An 18,945-nucleotide genomic window follows, 5' to 3' on the forward strand; every position below is an offset into this window, starting at 1 on the left:
CGGATCTTCTCTTGTCCTGATAAAACTGTATTCCAATTTAAACCTACTGGCCATACGGGGATAAAGTAATATTCTTGAGGTTTAAAACCTCCTTGTGTGGCACTAGAAGCGGCCTTGCTTAGTTAAGACATGATGCTTTTTGAAAGGTGCTACATGGCAGACAAACCAATGAGAGCGAACGTGCCAAGATCAAGGGACATAGTTTCACTAATCAATTTGTAAGTACAAGGTTTAGGTGATGTGAATTGAACACCGAACCGCACATAGAGGGCCAGAGGGAAGAGTTACATCTTGGCAAGAGACCTGCTCCTCTTCAAAGGAGGGCATGTATACATGAGATGTTTGAGGGCCACGGAAGCAGATGAAGTAAGGTGCCACTTCTGCCGCTGTGCAGCACTGTGCTTAGAGTTTCTCAGTAGTACAGTACATTATTCAGACAGCATCTATTAAGACGGGTTCGACCCTTTCCTAAACATCCAAAAGGAACCCCAACAAGTCGCCTACTGACTCACCGACTATCTTCTTAAAGAAGACGACACATCTGATCATGAATGAAGTATGAAGAATAGTAAATCAAATGCAGCTCAATTGCATCCTTTTAAGATTCTGTTTTGTACATATATGCATACAATTATACTTCCTAGCTAATCATTTAAGTCTTCATGTGGGTTTTATTTAATCTGATCAGCTTTTGTTTGTTTTACAACTATATACAATGTACAGGCAGCAGATCATATCTCTTTTACAATGAATGAGTGATGATACAGGGAAGTCTTAATAGACTGATATTGACTAGATCTATTTAGACAATATACAGTGTGAATAATTGGAATTTTAGAAAATGGTATCTAAAAAAAAGGATGAAAGATAGTACAAGAGACAAAATTGTAAAAGCCCTCAATATGTACAGAAAAAAAGCCAATATAGCATTTGTTAACAGAAAAGTTAAACTGAAATAATTTTCTCCATATACACATATCATAGCTCAAAAATATTTCCAAAGCTAATAGTCTCTCTGATTTGGTCACAGAAGTTAGAAGATAGTGAAGCATAGTGAAAAGAAGTATACAGCCTGATTGAACATCTGAGGATCTCAACACAGCATCGTAGGGCTGCTATAAGCTTGTTAAGTAATGAGATGCACAAACTACCATTAGTTTCTCTCATGCAGATGCTCCCCTTGATTGCAATTCATGACTAAAACAAAGCTGTCAATCTACTGCCACTGAAAAGTTAACAGAAAGAGAGAACATTTGTGAGGTAATAAGGTTACTGTCCCCAACAGCATGGTCAGACCTCTGATTTGGAGAAGACGAGAGCCAAGAAATCAACCTAACAGTCACCACAGAACAACCTGTCCCAGTACCTCACCAAGTGATCCAAACTCACACTTCAATATATTTGTTGACGGGAGGGAAATCTTAATGACATTTCACTTCAGTAGAACATTTATACCTTTTTTTAAAAACACTTTAAACCTTGATGCCAGCTTATGAAAAGTTTACATCTATTTAGCTGCCATATTCTTTGAGATTTGCTTTGTTTTTAGGACATGTCATTAGTAACATCCAACAGGCATTTTAATGGACAGTCTGCCACACAGAATAGAGGGAGGGGGGACGATCAGGATTGTGTAGCTATAATTTAACTTTTTGTCAAAACTAAGACAAAAAGACATAAGGGTAATTCGTTATTAGTTTGTGACTACATGAGATACAGAATTGAAGAAAGTGAAACTTAGTGAATGAAGTGATATACCAATTCAAATCCATCAGGACCATTTCTCTCAGATCGAAAACACAATCAGCACACAAGCAGACTTACAAACAAAGCTCATACAGAACTCAATAGTTCAGGGGCTTTTATCTAGCTAAGTCAGAAAGGCACATCACTTTGATATCAGGCATAAATAATTAAGTCAAATTACTGCAGAAATAAAACATAGTTTCACAAAAATAGTGCCAATAAGATGAGTGTCCCCATCAAAGAAGACAGCCATGAAAAAGAAGACTTGAGGGAAAAAAAAAAAAAGCATTCAGTGCATGTAACTACATTCATAACAAGCTTCATTTACATGTATGTGCATGGTGACTAAGTTCAACCAGGTTAAACAAATCTGAAATGTATCTAAATAGCAAGCTAGACCGTGAGGACACAGATGCAGGATACGTTTAAACATAGATCCCCAACACAAATGCAATCAACTTGTCTCTTCAGATAAATTTCAGGCTTGGATTATATCCATCCTAACGAATGAACATCCTCAAGCTATGCAAAGCAATTAACCGTTGAATTTATTATACACATCTAAAACTAAAGCTACAGATGAGATGATTTTAGAAGAGCTGTGTGAGAGTCTGAGCATGTTCTCTGAAACTATCCACAGGTGATCAAACTGGGCATCTTGGATCTGTTCATGCTTGTATCACTGTGACAAAACAAATGTAGACTACTTCCTATAGAAACATAGGATAAAGAGATCTACTAACCAGAACCAGAAAATCCCCTCCGAGCTTGAGTCAAGGTGTGATTGTGATCTTAACAATGCTCAAACATGCTTTAAGCAAATTAATGTAATTCAAAATGAATACAACTCTCTTACAAGTTATATCACTCAAGATATGGAGGGTCAGAAAAGGGGTTATCCAAGAAGTTTATGACTGCACTAAATAGACCTTTCAAAGCTTTTTCTGCTGCCGTCATAGGACTGAAGGTTCATATAAAAAGTCTGAATGCGAAGCCAATCACGAATATCAATGGAGCAAAGTGTTTCAACTGCATCTTTAATAGATAGTAAATTAAAAAGTCAAACTATGGTTACTGCAGTGCTCATATTGGGCAACACTTTTTCTCTACAGTGATTTGAGTGGTAAAGTGTACCACGGTAAATGGTGTGCGTATGTGCTTTTGTGGGTGGTAATGGTGCTGGGTGGAGAGAGTGTATGTGGAAAACAGTACTACTAAGCAAAGAGATCATGGAAACCAATTAACAAAGAAAAAAAGAGAAAGTTCATTGATTGATATGTTTTCCCAATTATTCTGATGTTGTCAATAGTCAATAGGGTCTTCGTAACATCTGTATTTTGCTCCTGTGTTAGATGCTCTGCTGCTTCCCATGCAACTCGAGGGCAGCGGTCTGCAGTGACGTCACAGGGGGATCCGTTGGAAGAAAGGAGGGAGGTGAAAGGAAAATCGTTTTCATAGTTCCCTTGGTGGGGGGGCGGGGGCGGGGGGGCGGCGTTTAAGAGCAACAGAAGCAGCTCATCACTGCCAGGACTGAGGCGGGAAATTATTAACCTCAGACAGGTCTTGCACAGGTGAACCTTTGTGGGTGTACGTCAGCTTGATCCTCATTCGTAGCTGTTGCTGAAATTTTATCAGGATTATGATTAAAATTTAAAAAAATAAATAAATAAAAAAAAGAGGAAAATCTTTCAAATCATTTAAGGCTGCACAGGTCTTTTTGTCCTTTGGGCTTCAAAGGACAAAAAACTATCAAAGGCAATTTTGTGAAAGAAGAACTCACCTTCTGTGGGTTGAGGACTCTGATGACCTGTGTGACGGTTCCCTGGTTGAGTGCTGGGACAACGTTACTGCTAGGGGAGAGGAGCTGCAGCTGGAATGTCTGAAAAACAAACAGCGGAGAGTACGTGAGATGAAAATTTATTGATACTAGCAGAGAAACTTGGTAATCACAACAGTATCAAACGGTGATGCTCTTCTTATCGATTGGTTGCTGACCACAGATAGTCAGCTCAAATTACTCCACTGCACTTTAGAAGTTTATTGATCAGATAAGGTGATTTTAAGATGGGTGATACAGCCTAATTTACATCAACAGCTTTGTTGCCAGATCCATAATGGCACCAGATCTTTAAGACATGTTGATGGCTCCTCTTTCTGTCAGACAGTAGGACATGTAATGCTGTCAGGCGAGCCGTAATACTGAAGGCCTGTAATAGCTTACTGACACTTAATGGAGACGTTCCAAGATCGTTTTCTTTAAGAGATGTGTTGAAGCATTTAAGGTTTGATAATTTCATACCCTATGGGCACTTTCATACACTTAGGCACTAAGGAACGTATATCATTCTTGTAGGGGCAAGGAAACTTGGTTGGCTCAACAAAATTTCTCAATAAAAAATAGCCTATTACTCTCTTAATATGCTACTACAGAGAATTTCTAATAATTTTGAGTAGCCGAGTCTAACTTTGAAAACAACACAGCTGACGAACATGAAAAGAAAAATAGTGACTTTTAGAGAATCTCTTGTCAGAAAAGATTTCTGTAAAAGTCATTTACAAACAGAGAAAGAGAAGGAAATGAAACAACTGAATAACTGGAACAGTTAAAATTACTGTGGATAAAAGGAAATGGCATGCCAAAGACAGAGCTGGTCTATTAATGGTTAATTTCCACTAGTACCGAGCACTAGTTTCTGGGTAAGCACTACTGTCAGGAATGTTTCCAACATTCATGTGGGTTCTGCACACTTTATCTACATATTAAAAGCACTGCATGCCATTAAATCTGCTGTGTAAAACCAGTGGAAAATTATAAACCATTGATATTGTAGAACTACAACAGTAACAAGAGACTCTGTTGCAATTAAGCCACTTAAAACCAGTATCCAACTGTGCCTGCTCACCTTTGGTACTGCAGCCTGAAAAACAAATTCTGTCATATCTGCCTCTGTTGAGTTGGAAGCGTGGATGGTGATGACCGCGACGTTTGGATTGGGGTTAGCTCTCTCAAATGTGAAGTCTATTTTCAGACCATTCTTGTTGTATGCCGTCATGGGAGGGATACCTTCACAGAGAATTCAGAGCAACATACCATCAACAGATTTAGACATCAGCATGAGTTAATAGCATTTAATAGATGTGTCATGGAAAATCCAGGAAAGACTGAAATAAAATGACAGAGTGCTCTGATACATGAGGCTACTACCACAAACTACTGCTTATCTGGCAGCAGATGGTCAAGGAGAGCAACAGACTCTCTCACCTGCAGCTGCAATGTCATTAAACAAGGGCTGTGAGGAGAGGCCATCCAAGAGGAAAGCAGGTTGGGAGGTGGGTACAGAGGGAGCGGGAGCAGGGGCTGGACCTCCTAGGGGAGGGGGGAAACACACCAGGGTTTAAGGACACGGATACAAACACTGTACAAATACACATATACACGTACACATACAATACACAATGGGTCTTGGACTGACATTGCAGCATTCCTGACAAACTGCTACCAACGTATGTTGTTGCTGTCAGCATACTGGAAACGCAAGTGCAAACAAACATCTGTATATACACTTCGTATAATCCTATGGGTTTAGCAAAACAGCTGTAATCACAGTAAAAAATGTGTGTGTGTTGACACTGTAGATTCAACATTATGAACAATGTGCAATTACCATTTCTGCTATAGTGGCCCATAGTCACCACTAATATCCATTAAAAAAAAATCAAAATCAAGTAATCCCTCGGGAAGTTGTGTTCCCTTTTTTTTTTTTAAATACCAAAACCAATTGTTTTAGTTTAAAAGTAGACACATTCACACTGGCAGCAGACAACGGTTAATCCCAGGTCCTTGCTTTGCTCTATGTGGGGTAATAGAGAGCTCCAAACAGAGCGTCCTACCACTTAGCGACAGGTCACCCAGCAGATCAAGCAGCTCTCCTCCAGCTGAAGCGGGCTTGGTGGGCATCGTGGTCTGGATTACTGGCACCACATCATTACCACCCAGCAGGTCTAATAAATCATTAGCCTGGGGGACAAGGACAACACAGACGAATGATAAAATACCTACAGTATATCTCTGTATACCATATTAATTAGTCAAAATAACTATAAAAAAGTAAATGTGATAAATATGAACAGTAAACAGTAGATAGAAATTCATATAAATTCTGATTAACCATCCATTTTCAGGTCTCCATCTTTAAAAATGATCCTAGACCATCACAGACAATTTTATCTGGTCACCTTTAGGATTTCAAATCTGATGCAGTGTAAAAGTATTCTGCCAACCCCTTTTCCACTTACTCAAGGACTGTATGTTTTATTTCTTCATAAAAATGAGTTACAACTGCCCTCACCTGGTTGGTGGGCTGGGTGACAGGTGGTGGATGTTTTGCTTCCACAACAGAGGGCTCTGCCTCCCCATTTGTCTGTACAATCTCTGTGGGGCCGTTCGTAGCAGTTTTCTCCATAATGGGCATTCGCTCGAGGAGAGCTGGCCTGTTGTCAAGAAACAAGCAGAAAATAAGGAGGAGGACAAAGATGGACCAAACTCACTTGTGATAGTAAAAATGAATGTGAATATTCACCTCATGTGGTCGTATTTCTTGAAAAGCGCATTGTACTCCACAGCTCTCTGCTGAAGCTCCACATCAATGCTGCTGCCGTATATTGAAACCACCTTCTTGATTCGGCTGAAGCAAATTAAGGGAGAGAGGAACGGTAGAATTGATTATAGCGAATGTATTCTGTCACCACCCAAATGTCTGCAAGGATAGATGTAAAAGACTACTACTTACTTAACACTGCTGAAACGAGTAGACAGCTTCATGATGGCAGTAAGTGAATAGCCTCGAGTCACGGGTGTGGACAGGTTGGACACCAGGAGGCCTTCCAGCACATCCAGAACTTCATCCTCAGTCACCTTAATTCAGAAGGAAAAGAAGAAAAAACACAACGCCTTCAGATTTAGTGTTCATCTAAGGCCTGAGCTTGGTCTTTAGTTTATATATGTAGGTGTGTTGTGTTTGGCTGAGACTCCTCTAGTTTTACCTGGATGGGTTCCTCCTCCTCACACTGTCCAGATACTAGCAGGTCCCCATACTCTCCTATGCACCACGACGCCACCTGCACTAGAGGTTGCTACAGAACACAGGGAAATAAGTCACACTCTGATGCAGCCGGTGCCTTAGGCCACATAATCAAAAAACATGACTGTGGGCTTCAGAGATGGGAGATGCACCAAATCTAATCCAAACCAAAACTGTTCTGACCTGCGAAATGTCATCCAGCAGTGCTTTGTAGAGTCTCTGTACTGTGTAGGCATGCATCTCCACACTGTTGGTGATGAGCTGGATGAGGTTGGGCACAGAATCGTCTCGCACATAGCTCCCTGCCTGCAAGGGTGAGCACAGATGCCGAGGAGAAGTGGAAATCAATCTTAAATATTTGCGGATTTGCAATAACAAAGAAGCAGAGGGTATTTTACAAGGTTGAGGGAGTACATTTGTCATATGGAACAGTTATTGTTATTATTATCGTTATGAGAGCTGAGAAAAGGCATTAGAAGCACCGGAGTGTTTTGGTAATGTACGTACTGTTGTCAGGACTCTCATTATGGTGTCTATGTGCCATCTTTTCGAAGGGGCATACCTATAGCACAAAAAAAACATTAATTAGACCCAGAAAAGAGAAGAGTCAATGACATATTATCTAAACTATATAGCCAGGAGACAAATGCTGTCAGAAAAAGTTATGGTGTCAACATAGTCTGTCAGACGATGGATCACTCTTTTTATCATCATACAGCATTTCAGCATAAGCCATCCCCTGCCGCTGTGATAGCACAGGGAAATGTTTGCATGAAGGTTTTATACTGAATTCTGTAAAGCAAGAAGTGGATTTCATTCCATCTCCAAAGAATTAACATGCATATAATTCATACAGGTCTGATTACTTGTAACAGGTTGTATTGACATAGATCTCTGTGCTTACAGCACTAAGATGGAAAATGAAAGTCCAAAAATGTCTTCCACAACATTGCACATGACAAGGTCACGCTGTCATCAAATTACTACAAAGCAGCCAAGTGCAGTTGCAATGTGTAGTGTAGTGATGTCTGTGTGCCAGTGCCATACTTCTCTGCAGCTAGAAAGACCCCCGATGCACAGTCTGCTTTGAATTCTGGGTCACAGGAGTCCAGGAAGTAGAGCAGCTCTTTCATCATGCCTCGAATGTTGTTGCCGTTCACCAGGGCAAAGCTCAGTTCCATTGCACGTCTAGACAGCAATGGAGGGAAAAAAAAAGGAACAGACCAAGGTCAGAAACAGCATGGCTGCATAATAAGAAATGTAAATTTCTTATTAAAAGGTACATGTGTGCAGTAGAAACACAAGAGTCACCTCTTAATGGACACATCCAGGTCTTTTAAACAATCCACGATGGTGCTCCGATGCCTCTGCACTGCGTTGTGGTCTGTCTGTACCGTCTTTAGTAGAGATGTCAATGCCACGTATCTGGAGTAGAGATTCAAAATGTCAACACGAGTTCATAACAACATAGCAGATGAGTCAATTGTTGCAAGGTCAAGTGCGGTAGGTGAATTAATTACCTTATATTTTTGTCATTGTTAAGAAGGAAGCGACCTAGTATGTTAATGGCCAAGACCTGAGAGGAGACAGAAAAGTCATTGAGGCAGGAAAACAATATTTTCACATTGCTAAGATCTTCTTAAGAGTAAATTAACTCACCCTCAGTCCACTTTCAGACTTGATGTCCATTATTGTCAGTACTGTCTCGTACAGGATTGCATTTCCTACATTTTTACTTGTCTCTGTGTTTGTGGCAACCTGCACAGGTATTCACACGTCAGAATTACAATAATACATGAACTGTGAAGTGAGAGCAAGACTGAAAGAGTGAAATATAATTCTAACCTGTGCAAGAATGTCATTCATTGCTTCACTGGAGTCATCGTCACTCTTGCCTAAAATCCGCAGTAGTCTCAATATCCGCACCTAAGGAAAGAGAAACAGTCCAGTCCTGTCAGTTTATTTGACAAATATGACTCACTTCATGGATCCCCACAGGGAAATTGTGGGCTTTGGGTTTGTTGCCATTTGAATTTTTGTTTTTTCCCCCACTGGGACGACATACTGAACAGGTAGCCTGTTCTAGCTTTCTGTATTGGTGCCAACTTATCCTTCAAATATTTGAATCTGGCTGTTATCTCACTGTTTAATAGAAATTAACTGACACCATGTATAGCTTTTTTTAATGACACAACAACTTCAAACATGCTGCATCAAGAGATAAATAGTTATTTATAGTGTTTATTCGATCACCATTGGTCTTACTGCTCATGTTATGGTACAAGTACTAGATCAAATCAACATCAATCTTCAGTGCAGAGGAACTGCATCAAGAAAGAGGGAGGTTTACCTGCAGGAAAGGGTCACTTATGCCTGACACATCATGCTCAGGAGAGTATCCAGACATGATTAGGTTCTTCAGGATTCTCACCAACTGTGGAACCAGCTACAAAAACAACAACAGAAGACAAAGGAAAAGGAGTCAAAATATTTGTGTGGATCTCACAAATGTTCTACTTTTCCTAATCAGCATTTGTATAACATGGTTCTTTGTTGGCTTTTAAAGCTAATAATTTCTCATTTACAGTGGCAGCTAGCAGCACTCATCAAAAGCAAAGGTGTTGGGATTTTTTATCTAATGCAATAATAAAGCATTATGGTTACAACTCAGGTGATTCAATTGTAAAATTGCTGAGGTTGTGAAATCAAACTCTTGATTGTACAAAAATATTAGGTCAGTACATTTAGCTTTGAGCAAAAGTAAAATCTGCATTCATACTTCTGCACATGGCTAAATAAACTCATGTGCATTTCAGACTAAAATTGGATTCACTAACAAAAAATTGATTTCATTAGGATAAGAAACGTGTCATTGCAATCATTTTCTAATCTAGTCCATTCAGATCTCTCTGTGTCTCCAAAAACAATTTATCAATATGTAACCTTGGAATAACACTCCAATATTTTGGTGAACAGCTTGCTGCCTTATCCAGCATTTAGAAGATTAGGCATCGTTTTCATCACTTTGCACAGTACAGAGACAGATAGGTCTGGTGCGTGTTCAGCCTGAACAATTCAAAGACTGATTGCATGGTAATAACTTAACCAGTTCTTGGCAATTCTTCCATATTAGTTTAATTGTTAACACAAAACTGCATGTAAATTACACAGGTTCAGAGTTGTCAGAGGTCCTATTTTTTTTCCATTTGTTGTCAAGATTTCAGTCTCTGGGCTACGCCAGACTGGACACCTTCCAGACCAGATCACTATACAGAATGTGCGGAGATGAAATTGATATAAATCTTCTACTCTGCTGTGAGCATGAGGAAACAAGCAACCCAAAATGCCAGAGATTTTAAGGAGAGAAAAAGATCTAAATTCCTCTGTCTTAGGTTTGACAAACCTTCAATTCTTGCTCATGACAGAAAAATCAACCTCTCCACAATCATACAGACCTAGTACAGTTACTGACAAAACATAAGCTAGCCTCTTTACAGTGACACAGACACATTTAAAATCATCTGCTCTTGGTGACACCTGTGGCAATCATGTGAAAACACACCCACCCAACTGCTTTTAAACTGACAGTGATCGAATGAGTTGCGTTTTAGGCTAATAATGACACTCAAAACAATAGTGAAGAATGTGTCTGACAAATGGGACCAAAAAACTCATTGATAATATTCAAAACACTGACATATTAATGACCACTGTGCAAGATAAAGAAATCAAAATTATAAATTAAACACAACATGACATTACTCAACACAAATTTGGTTTACGTTTGACGTGACTGTGAGGAGTGATTACTATTTACAGCATGCACCAGCTATGAGATCAGAATGTACTCTTACCTTCTCATTCTAACACAATGCAGGAATTGTAACAAAGACAAATGACAGAAAAAATATGAGGTAGATGTTAGGGAGGGGAAACTGGAAATCATTCACTTTCAGAGAGCTCAAAAATAATGTTTAGATCATGAGCATGAGGAGTGATGCTTCTGGTACAGTTTTTGTTACACCTAGAGAAGGAGAGGTAGAGCAGCAGTTGAAATACAAGAGGAAAAGACAGTGGTAGGAGAAAAAAGATTGAGACATACTTTGAATGTAGAGGAAAACCTGTAGCGCAATCCAAAACCTCAACAAACTTAACATGTTCGACTAACTTAGCTATATACAAAAGGAAATGTGTACGCAAAGGGAGAATGAAATGTGACATGAGCTTAGGACAAATGCAAGTACTTCCTTCATGGTAAGTTGGAGAAGAAAATCTGTTTGTACCTTTCTGAAGTGCGACAGCATGTCAGGACTTCTTTCACACATTTCAGTGAGGAGGACAACTGATGTATGGAGAACACCTGAGGAAATATTAAAAAAAACAAAACATAAAACTTGTTAATTTTCAGCACATATGCCGAGAAGAGTTTGTTTTTCACAAGGAAATTCAAAAGGCATGTTAAGGAAAAACATACCGATCATCTAGGAGTGAGATAAGCTGATCCACATCTGATACAAATCTTTTTTGGCGTGCATTGCAGGTGACGTACGTTATATCATCACACACACAATTTCACACTTTGCAAATTTGCGGCATCCCTTGTACCGTACATCGTGCATCAGAAGTTGAGCCCTACATTTAACCCACTGCTGTATCAATGGAGAATGGCATTGAAATGAATGAATGTGTCATGGTATTGCTGTGCAGTGCTACTGTCAGTTAGAATACAGATCTGATACCTGATCAGAAAGTATTTAATCTATGAAGGAGGGCTTATAATGACGTCTATGTACTATATTTGCCAAATGACAGACAAGGTAAATATCTCTTATATATGTTGCAATTAAACTACGACTTACAAAAAACATTTATGAATATGAATCATTTGCTCTGGTAGTTATTTATACCAGTAATCAGGCTGCCAAACCACACAGAAGCCCAAATCCCATGTCGAACTAACTTTTCACAAGCATATATAATTAACGGTAGAGGACATCGAGTGACAGCATCATGAATCTGTACAGACTAATAATTTCTTGGTGTCCTTATCTGAATGAAACAAGGTTGAAGACTAATTACCCAAGGGACAGCAGTGGAAAGTGGTGGTTCTGAAGGCACATAAATAATAATAAAACCACACAAAAATATATCATGTTTTTTCACTGAGTTAAATCTTCAGTAAAAGACTTTGTTCACTGAGCAAGGTGGATGTCTGAATAGAAGTGAATGTGCAGTTCTTTGGGAAAGTCCTGACTAAGTTATATACTTTGTGCCTCTTATGGCCATGTCACACCATTTTCCATTTATACAAGATCTATAGAAGTGGCTATATGTTTTCAAGTTGTCTCGTCTGAGGCGATCACTTCTGCACTGCCACACAATGTCAAAGAAGATCAGGTTATTTCAGCACTGCATAAAAAACTCCTCCTGTAGCATATCTCCCCTATGAGGGGGGACACACAAGCCCTGGGGTTTATGACAGACTCATTAATTCCACTCTCCTCTACAGAGGACATTTACTGTCCAGCTGTTGAGAGCAAAGCACTGTGAGTGTGTCAGGAAATAGGACAAAGTCTGCGTTTGTGTAGGACAAGCATATTTCCCCAGGAGCCAGCAGCACCTCCACTCTGACAAACCGTTTACACTTACCATGATTCTTCTCGCTCAGCAGGTTTTTTGTGGCTGGAAGGAACATCTCCATGAGTTCGGGAACCTTCCTGATGACATGAACTGCACACAACGCTGCCTGGAAACAAATATTTACACATGAGACAATCAATGAAGAAACGGTCCAACCGTTTACACAATATTTCACATCAAAGAGTCACATGCAACTGCCGACATGCCTACGTTTTCATTCATGAATTTGCCTCCATATACTATTTCAGATCCTTAAAGTAATCATATCAACATGATAAAACTGAGGCTTACTTTTTTCCTCAAGTAGGAGTTAGATGTTTTGAGCAGTTTCTCTACTTCCCCTGCCAGGTCACGACACATTTCTGAGGAACCCATGCAGCCCAAAGTGCACAAAGCCAGGCCCTGCACGTATTGTGTGCTGTGATTCAAGTCACTGGTGTGGGAGAAGAGAGTTGAATAAGTCACAGAAACAGACTAGAATATTTACAAGAAACAAGTTTAAAGGTTACAATAAACAGGGCTATGAAGAAGAAGATTTGGTTGAAAACAAGCAAAACAAGTATTTTACACAAAAGCAAAAGGACAGTTTCAGCAGCAGGTGAGGTATGTTTTGGGGGCTGAACCCAAATTACCAACAGAAACAAACAAACAAACAGCATCTAAAAGCTCAGATCTTCCCTTCACTTACTTCTTAATGCAATTTGTCATTAGTAGGTGGACGTCCTGCCTTTCATCCAGCAGCAGCATAGCTCCCAAATAACCTATCCGTTTATCAGTGAACTTCTGGGACGCAATCAACTTCAGACACTCCAGCTGGAAAACAAGGCAACACAGTCACCACAACATCCAGGTGAGCATTTTTGCAATAAATCTAAAAAGCTTTTCTGGAAAATGATTCCCCCCATCACCAAACATACCTGCCCAAAGTGCGCTGGGTAGCCCAGCATGTGCATATAGAGTAGCTTTGCCACATTTCTGCAACGGTATGTATTGTCTTCCTCTCTAAAAGACGAGCGGATAGCAGCACACTCTTTCTGGATCATCTCACGCTCCTCTGCCTGGGTCCGTGCTGTCCGGATAGTCCGGATCAGCTCCCGCAGTCTAATCGGAGCTGGCATTCTCTGGAAAACACAAAGAAATGAAACAGGTTGGTATCTATTGCCACAGGGCTGGAATGAAACCAGACTACATCAAAGTAGAAACGCTACAAAGACAGTAATGATATGAGCTGAAGCTGTCCTATCTAGCTGTTTTAATACTCTGACAGAGGAAACTAATTTCTCATTAATGATTAACTAACTCTTTCTCAATCAGCATGACCAAGTGTTCATTTGTGTGAAATTAAAACTTTCAAGTTGAGCAATCAAAGAAGTGAGAATGGAAATAATAGGTGATAAGAAACACTGCAAGACAACAACAAAACAGAACTAAATAAATAAGCAAAAGGCTGTTATCATTTATGAAAATACGGTAATAATAAGTTGAAGAAAAATAATAATTTTGCCCCCTTTACATAGACCAGGGTACACTCTTTCTCTCATATCATTGCAGCCCATTATCTGGTAACATATGGTACATAATTATGCTTCAGCAACAGACATAATGGCTAATTAATTGTCGAGCAAATCCTTTTTCTCCATGGAGGTACCCAGTGAGGTGGATTTGGATGGCGCAAAGACCTTCGAAAAATGTATATGACGTGTAAACTAGTGGATTGGATGGCCTTGCTTTCTCATATATAATGTAATTCTTATAAATGTGAGCCCACACCGATAAGTGCTTTATAAACCTGAGTGAATAGACATCCAAATATGGTTAGAAGTCAACGTCTGTCCATGGTTTTATTATCCAAGTGAGGTAGAGGATTTCATTCCCCCCCAGACAAGCACTATATCCTGATAATCTATCTTAATAATGTATTTAATGTATTTTTTTGTGGTGGAGTTAGTCTTGAACCATAAGGCTGGACTGCTGTCATGCTGTCATGCTAAGCACCAGAGGAATAACTTTCAAAGAGGAGATTAGATGCGTTCCAATGGCCTGCTGATTTTTTCCCCATACGAGTTTCAGTGGTATTAACAGGTGATGCTATATGAAGTTAAACACCAAAACAGCTTTGTCTTGTAGCTGTTAAACTGTTACACATGACAAATGTGTCATTAGCATTTGTCTTATCCAGTAACGTTACTGCCGCTGTTCTCGCTAGACCCCGGCCATAAGACTTGTGAAAATCTTCCTAGGTCATGAGCTGGCTAATTGCCACAGCGCCTTACATGGAAAATCAACTCCCGCTTCTGTTCCCACATGACGCAAACTCTGCACATTGCCTGAGCATTAAGGTGACTGAACAGTGAGCTTTAAATTAACCTGAAATCAACTTTAAATCAGTTCCGACATACCTGGTTGCTTCCGATTACGCTTTTTTTTTTAAAAACCTATATTGTGGAGGTTGCAGTACTTTTACTTGAATGCCCAACGGAAAAACTTGTCTTTCTTATCATCAACTATTGCTGACAGGATCAAATGAAATTCTTTGAAACTATGCCAGTCTGCTGCGGAAAATAAGGATCCAGATATAAAAAGAATGAGGACATCTTTTGTAGAGTGAAGTCTTGGTTTGCAGAGAATTTAAGAAATCACTTCATCTAAGAGGAATGGAGGGGTGGATGGGTGGGGGGTGGTCAGGTAAAGGCCAGACTTTAATAAAGCCTGAGATCTACTGTCCGTCTTAACACCATTTAAATTACTTGAGCTGAATGGGCCTTGTGTTTGGCCCCATGAATCATGGCTCCCAGTCTCTTGCTGTGCTTATAATCAAATGTGTACACATTAAAGAAAGTAAATCCAACCTCTGCTGAGAGCTGGTTAAATTAAAGTCTTTCATTCTTGCAGTGGCGGCATATCAGCACATCCATCTATGATTAAAATACTAAATATGTCTTTATTATCCATAATTGGTTTTACCTTTTATTTCCTATTCCTGAAAAGAGGAAGCCTCTTTGGTTTGAAAAAAAAAAACTTGTAAAGAGGTGTTGCACTTTAGATTGTGTCTGGATTAGAAATACTATGAAGGATTCATTCATTAGTTGAGCAGCAATAACACTAGGTTCAATACTGAAGGTCAGCTTCTTACTATACAAGCTGCTGTGGTGGTGGTGGTGGTGGTGGCGACCAAATGGACAAGTCGGTACAGACCATATTGCTGTGTCAAAACTATCAAGTATAGCAGAGGATACTTGTCCTGACTGTGACAAATGACACAAGGTGCAAGTCCACACCCTGCATAAAAAACCTGAGGAACTTAACAACTCATCAAGAGGTGCAGCACACCATGACAAAATGCCTGGGAGCATCAGGCGCATGGGTGCATTTTTAAAGCTAAACAAGAGAGTAAATGCAGTGTCTTTAACACATCGTTATCATATAGGTGTACTTTACATGCATTCTGAAATGTTGATAACAAGCTTTTCACCCCTCATGAGATTTGGAGACTCTGTGTAGATTAGCCTTCAGAGCCTGACAACCAGCAACAAGCAAAAAGCATTCCACACCCCCCTTTTACCACAGGGAGCAGCCAACCTGTTGAGCCTGAGCCGGCGTACTAGAAACACCAAGAGATAAAACACAGTTGAAAAAGGAGGGTTTTACATTAGATTACACTATGCCATGAGGATTGAATGGTGAGGAATTGAAAGCACAGATGTAAGCTCCACTGTTACCATCTATGTTGGGTTGCACAGCTAAACTAGATTTAGAGAAAGCCCATCAGACAGCTCCAAGATGAAAAACATACAACACTACCACGGGGGAGAAGCATTTTCCCTACTCTATTTGACAGGCTGTTGTTACATACACTTTCTCCCTTCATTTTCTCCAAATGTTATCAAGGAAACACCATCAAAGTGAACCACTGTGTTCCTTCTTATTTTACTAAGTACAAGTGATCAGCTCTGCATAGACACAAAATATTGAAAAAAATGAAATAGGTACAGAGTCAGGTTTTTAGTTTTACATTTAAATACACTTCTTCCTTCATGCAAATTCACATGTTGAGTTCTGCATTCCAATAGAGGATAAAAAAACAACATTAAATGGTCACAAGCATACATTTTGCATGGCCTGCCAAAGATTTTTTTTATTTCATTATTTCTTCTTTTCAAACGATACGCGAGTACAGAGCGTTTGAAAAAAAAAAAAAAAACTACCAGATTGTTAACATTAAGTGTAAGTTAGCTCATCAATACAACGCTGTTTGCAGTCGCCCCACGTTCCTCCCACTATTAGCCTATGTCCACTACTACATACATTTTCAATCTGTTGAAAACACTGTTAAATGAATGATAAATCTTCTAAAGTGTGTGCTCAAAACCTGGTGGTCAGCAGAAAGAGCAGAGAGCCATTAACTGAGCTAAACTCTAACTATTTGCCTCTCATGTAAATTAATAGCTGGACCTGGAGACGCTCTCAAGTTGCCCAACAGGTCACCAATCAACAACTGATAGCAGCATCATGTTGTTGGTCCAATGAAGAACCAACTGTGTGCAAACAAAAGTTCATGCCTTCGGTGCAAGTCATCGTGAGCATCTTTTTTTTTTTTTACTTCAAAGATGTTGGCTTGAAAAACATTATGCAAATTGTTCTTTATTTATCTCTGTGTTGGGCTGTAAACTACAGACAGCCTTACAGTAGCCTACTTTCTTCACCACTGACCTTGTGGGGCCTCTGCTGCTATTAAATACCAAATGTGCCACCAAGACTATGGCAATGCTCACTACTGTACATACTAGCAAAGTGTGAATATTTAAATGCAATATAAATAAGATGTATAAGTGCAGAGTAGACATATCAAAAAATGAAGAAATAAAAGCTCTACTTGATGCACCTGCTATTTAGCCAATGAGTTAGTCTTAATGACACTGCCAGGAGAGTTAGGATTAAGTAGTTTTAATTAAGGTCATAGCTGTATTGTTCCCAGCTAAACAGGTCATCATGTTGTGATACTGAATTATTTATCAATGAAGGACAAGGCTGGATTCTGTTAAATATTCACACGTAAATACATACTAGGATGTTGCCATATTTCAAACCGTGAATGGTAACAAGTTAGTTGATATTTTTTAGACTGACATTTCATAAACCTTTCGCACAAAGTTGCTCTTACAGGTATGTGCAGAAATCACCCACAATGCACGTCACATTCATTTGCTCGTCGCTTCCTACTTCCAGCTTCCTTAACATTAACCTACTTCATGTTCTACGAAAACTGGTGTTTATTAAACAAGATAGTGCATCACTAAAATACGCGTATCTTTACTACAATCTTGGTTAAGATGTTCAAAAGATAACGTATGCAAAAAAAAAGAAAAGAAAAAAAGAAAAATGAATCAACGTCCTTAACCTATGAAGCTACCTGCCGTTGGTTTCAGGTGTGTCGACATGCAACATTGGCTAACGACTGAACTAACTAGCTGCACTTTGTCAAATGTTAGGAAACACTGATGTCATTACGAGACTTGAGCCAAAAAAAAACACCAAATGCTTAATGTACGGTAACTTAGCTAGCGCATATTACACCTAGCAAAAAAAAAAAAAAAAAAAGTCAGCTAACGACGAGCTAACACACTCGTATTTTCCAGAGAAAGGGCAACACAGCAGGATGACACTACAGCGGTAGTAGCGTCACCTTGGCTAGCAATTATATTTTGAGAAATGAAAAGTTTGGATCTGCAGCTGCATAGGACGGTAATGTCGAGCTGAAAACCACAGGCCACTACATTACAGGCTTGGGCATGACACCTGAATCTGATCGCCGATTGATCAGCAGGACATGATGCAGTTCAGGCCTTTTCTAGAAGCATTTGGATTATCAAGCTAGCGGGGTCGCTATGTGGCGTTAGCTTGCTACCTGACCACTCCGTTTTTGTTTCTGTATTTCCCCCCTTTCGCATGCTATTTGAACTAACGAGAAAAAATACAACTAGAAAGATATACAACATAAATTCAGCAATACGCGTTGTCACGATGATTATGGCTTGAGTTGGGGATCAAACAACATGAATGGCTGTAGTAGGGCTACTACATACACATCCCTTTAGCCAGAACAGGTAGTTAGCCAGGCTACGGCTAAACTTAGCTGCTGACAGGCACAACCCCGGTGCACTGAAGGCTGCGACTTCCTATGCAGCGCCACAGTGAGAGTTGTTGTCAACGTAGATACGATACAATCAAACCCCACTGGCTATTCCTCACACGTTAAATACATTTCTGCCGACGCATTATTCTTGATAAAAGATACTTACGAGCCGTAGTGATGCCAGAAAATGACTGGAATCGTCTCTATTAGCAATGGAGGGAGGAGGAACACACTAGACATGCAAAATGGTGGCTACTCCAGCCTCAGCACATCTACCGCAGGCGGAGGGTTACACACTGACATATCCCAGAGGTTTGTGAAAGAAAGAAGCGCGGACTGACTGAC

At 39.7% G+C, this 18,945-nt stretch overlaps 1 protein-coding gene across 2 annotated transcripts; it reads right to left on the bottom strand.

The window, feature by feature from the left end:
- Positions 1-584: 584 nt before the first annotated feature.
- ap1g1 (adaptor related protein complex 1 subunit gamma 1) lies at positions 585-18,884 on the bottom strand. Of its 2 annotated transcripts, none has more exons than XM_084001626.1 (23): positions 18,767-18,884; positions 13,385-13,588; positions 13,156-13,280; positions 12,759-12,900; positions 12,477-12,573; positions 11,111-11,187; positions 9,178-9,273; positions 8,673-8,753; positions 8,487-8,585; positions 8,348-8,403; positions 8,139-8,252; positions 7,875-8,015; positions 7,335-7,389; positions 7,011-7,133; positions 6,790-6,879; positions 6,537-6,661; positions 6,327-6,431; positions 6,096-6,237; positions 5,638-5,764; positions 5,009-5,113; positions 4,650-4,810; positions 3,527-3,625; positions 585-3,360 (listed from the first exon to the last, which is right to left on the bottom strand). In XM_084001626.1, the coding sequence occupies exons 2-23, from the start codon at positions 13,583-13,585 to the stop codon at positions 3,265-3,267; spliced, it is 2,457 nt and encodes an 818-aa protein (XP_083857752.1). In that variant the 5' UTR covers positions 13,586-13,588; positions 18,767-18,884; the 3' UTR covers positions 585-3,264. The 2 variants fall into 2 exon arrangements, with proteins under 2 accessions (XP_083857752.1, XP_083857751.1); XM_084001625.1 differs by having other exon boundaries at positions 585-3,366.
- Between the last annotated feature and the right edge of the window lie 61 nt (positions 18,885-18,945).

This window comes from Trachurus trachurus, assembly GCF_905171665.1.
Source record: "Trachurus trachurus genome assembly, chromosome: 3".
NCBI lineage: Eukaryota > Metazoa > Chordata > Actinopteri > Carangiformes > Carangidae > Trachurus > Trachurus trachurus.

Bases quoted from the DNA above. Each gene is read 5' to 3' on its own strand.
- ap1g1 (XM_084001625.1), bottom strand. From the start codon at position 13,585: ATGCCAGCTCCGATTAGACTGCGGGAGCTGATCCGGACTATCCGGACA. The intron at 9,274-11,110 runs GTACAAACAGAT...TTGTTTTTGTAG, and splicing joins TGCTGTCGCACTTCAGAAAG to CTGGTTCCACAGTTGGTGAG. The intron at 4,811-5,008 runs GTGAGAGAGTCT...TTCTCTGTGAAG, and splicing joins TAATGACATTGCAGCTGCAG to GTATCCCTCCCATGACGGCA.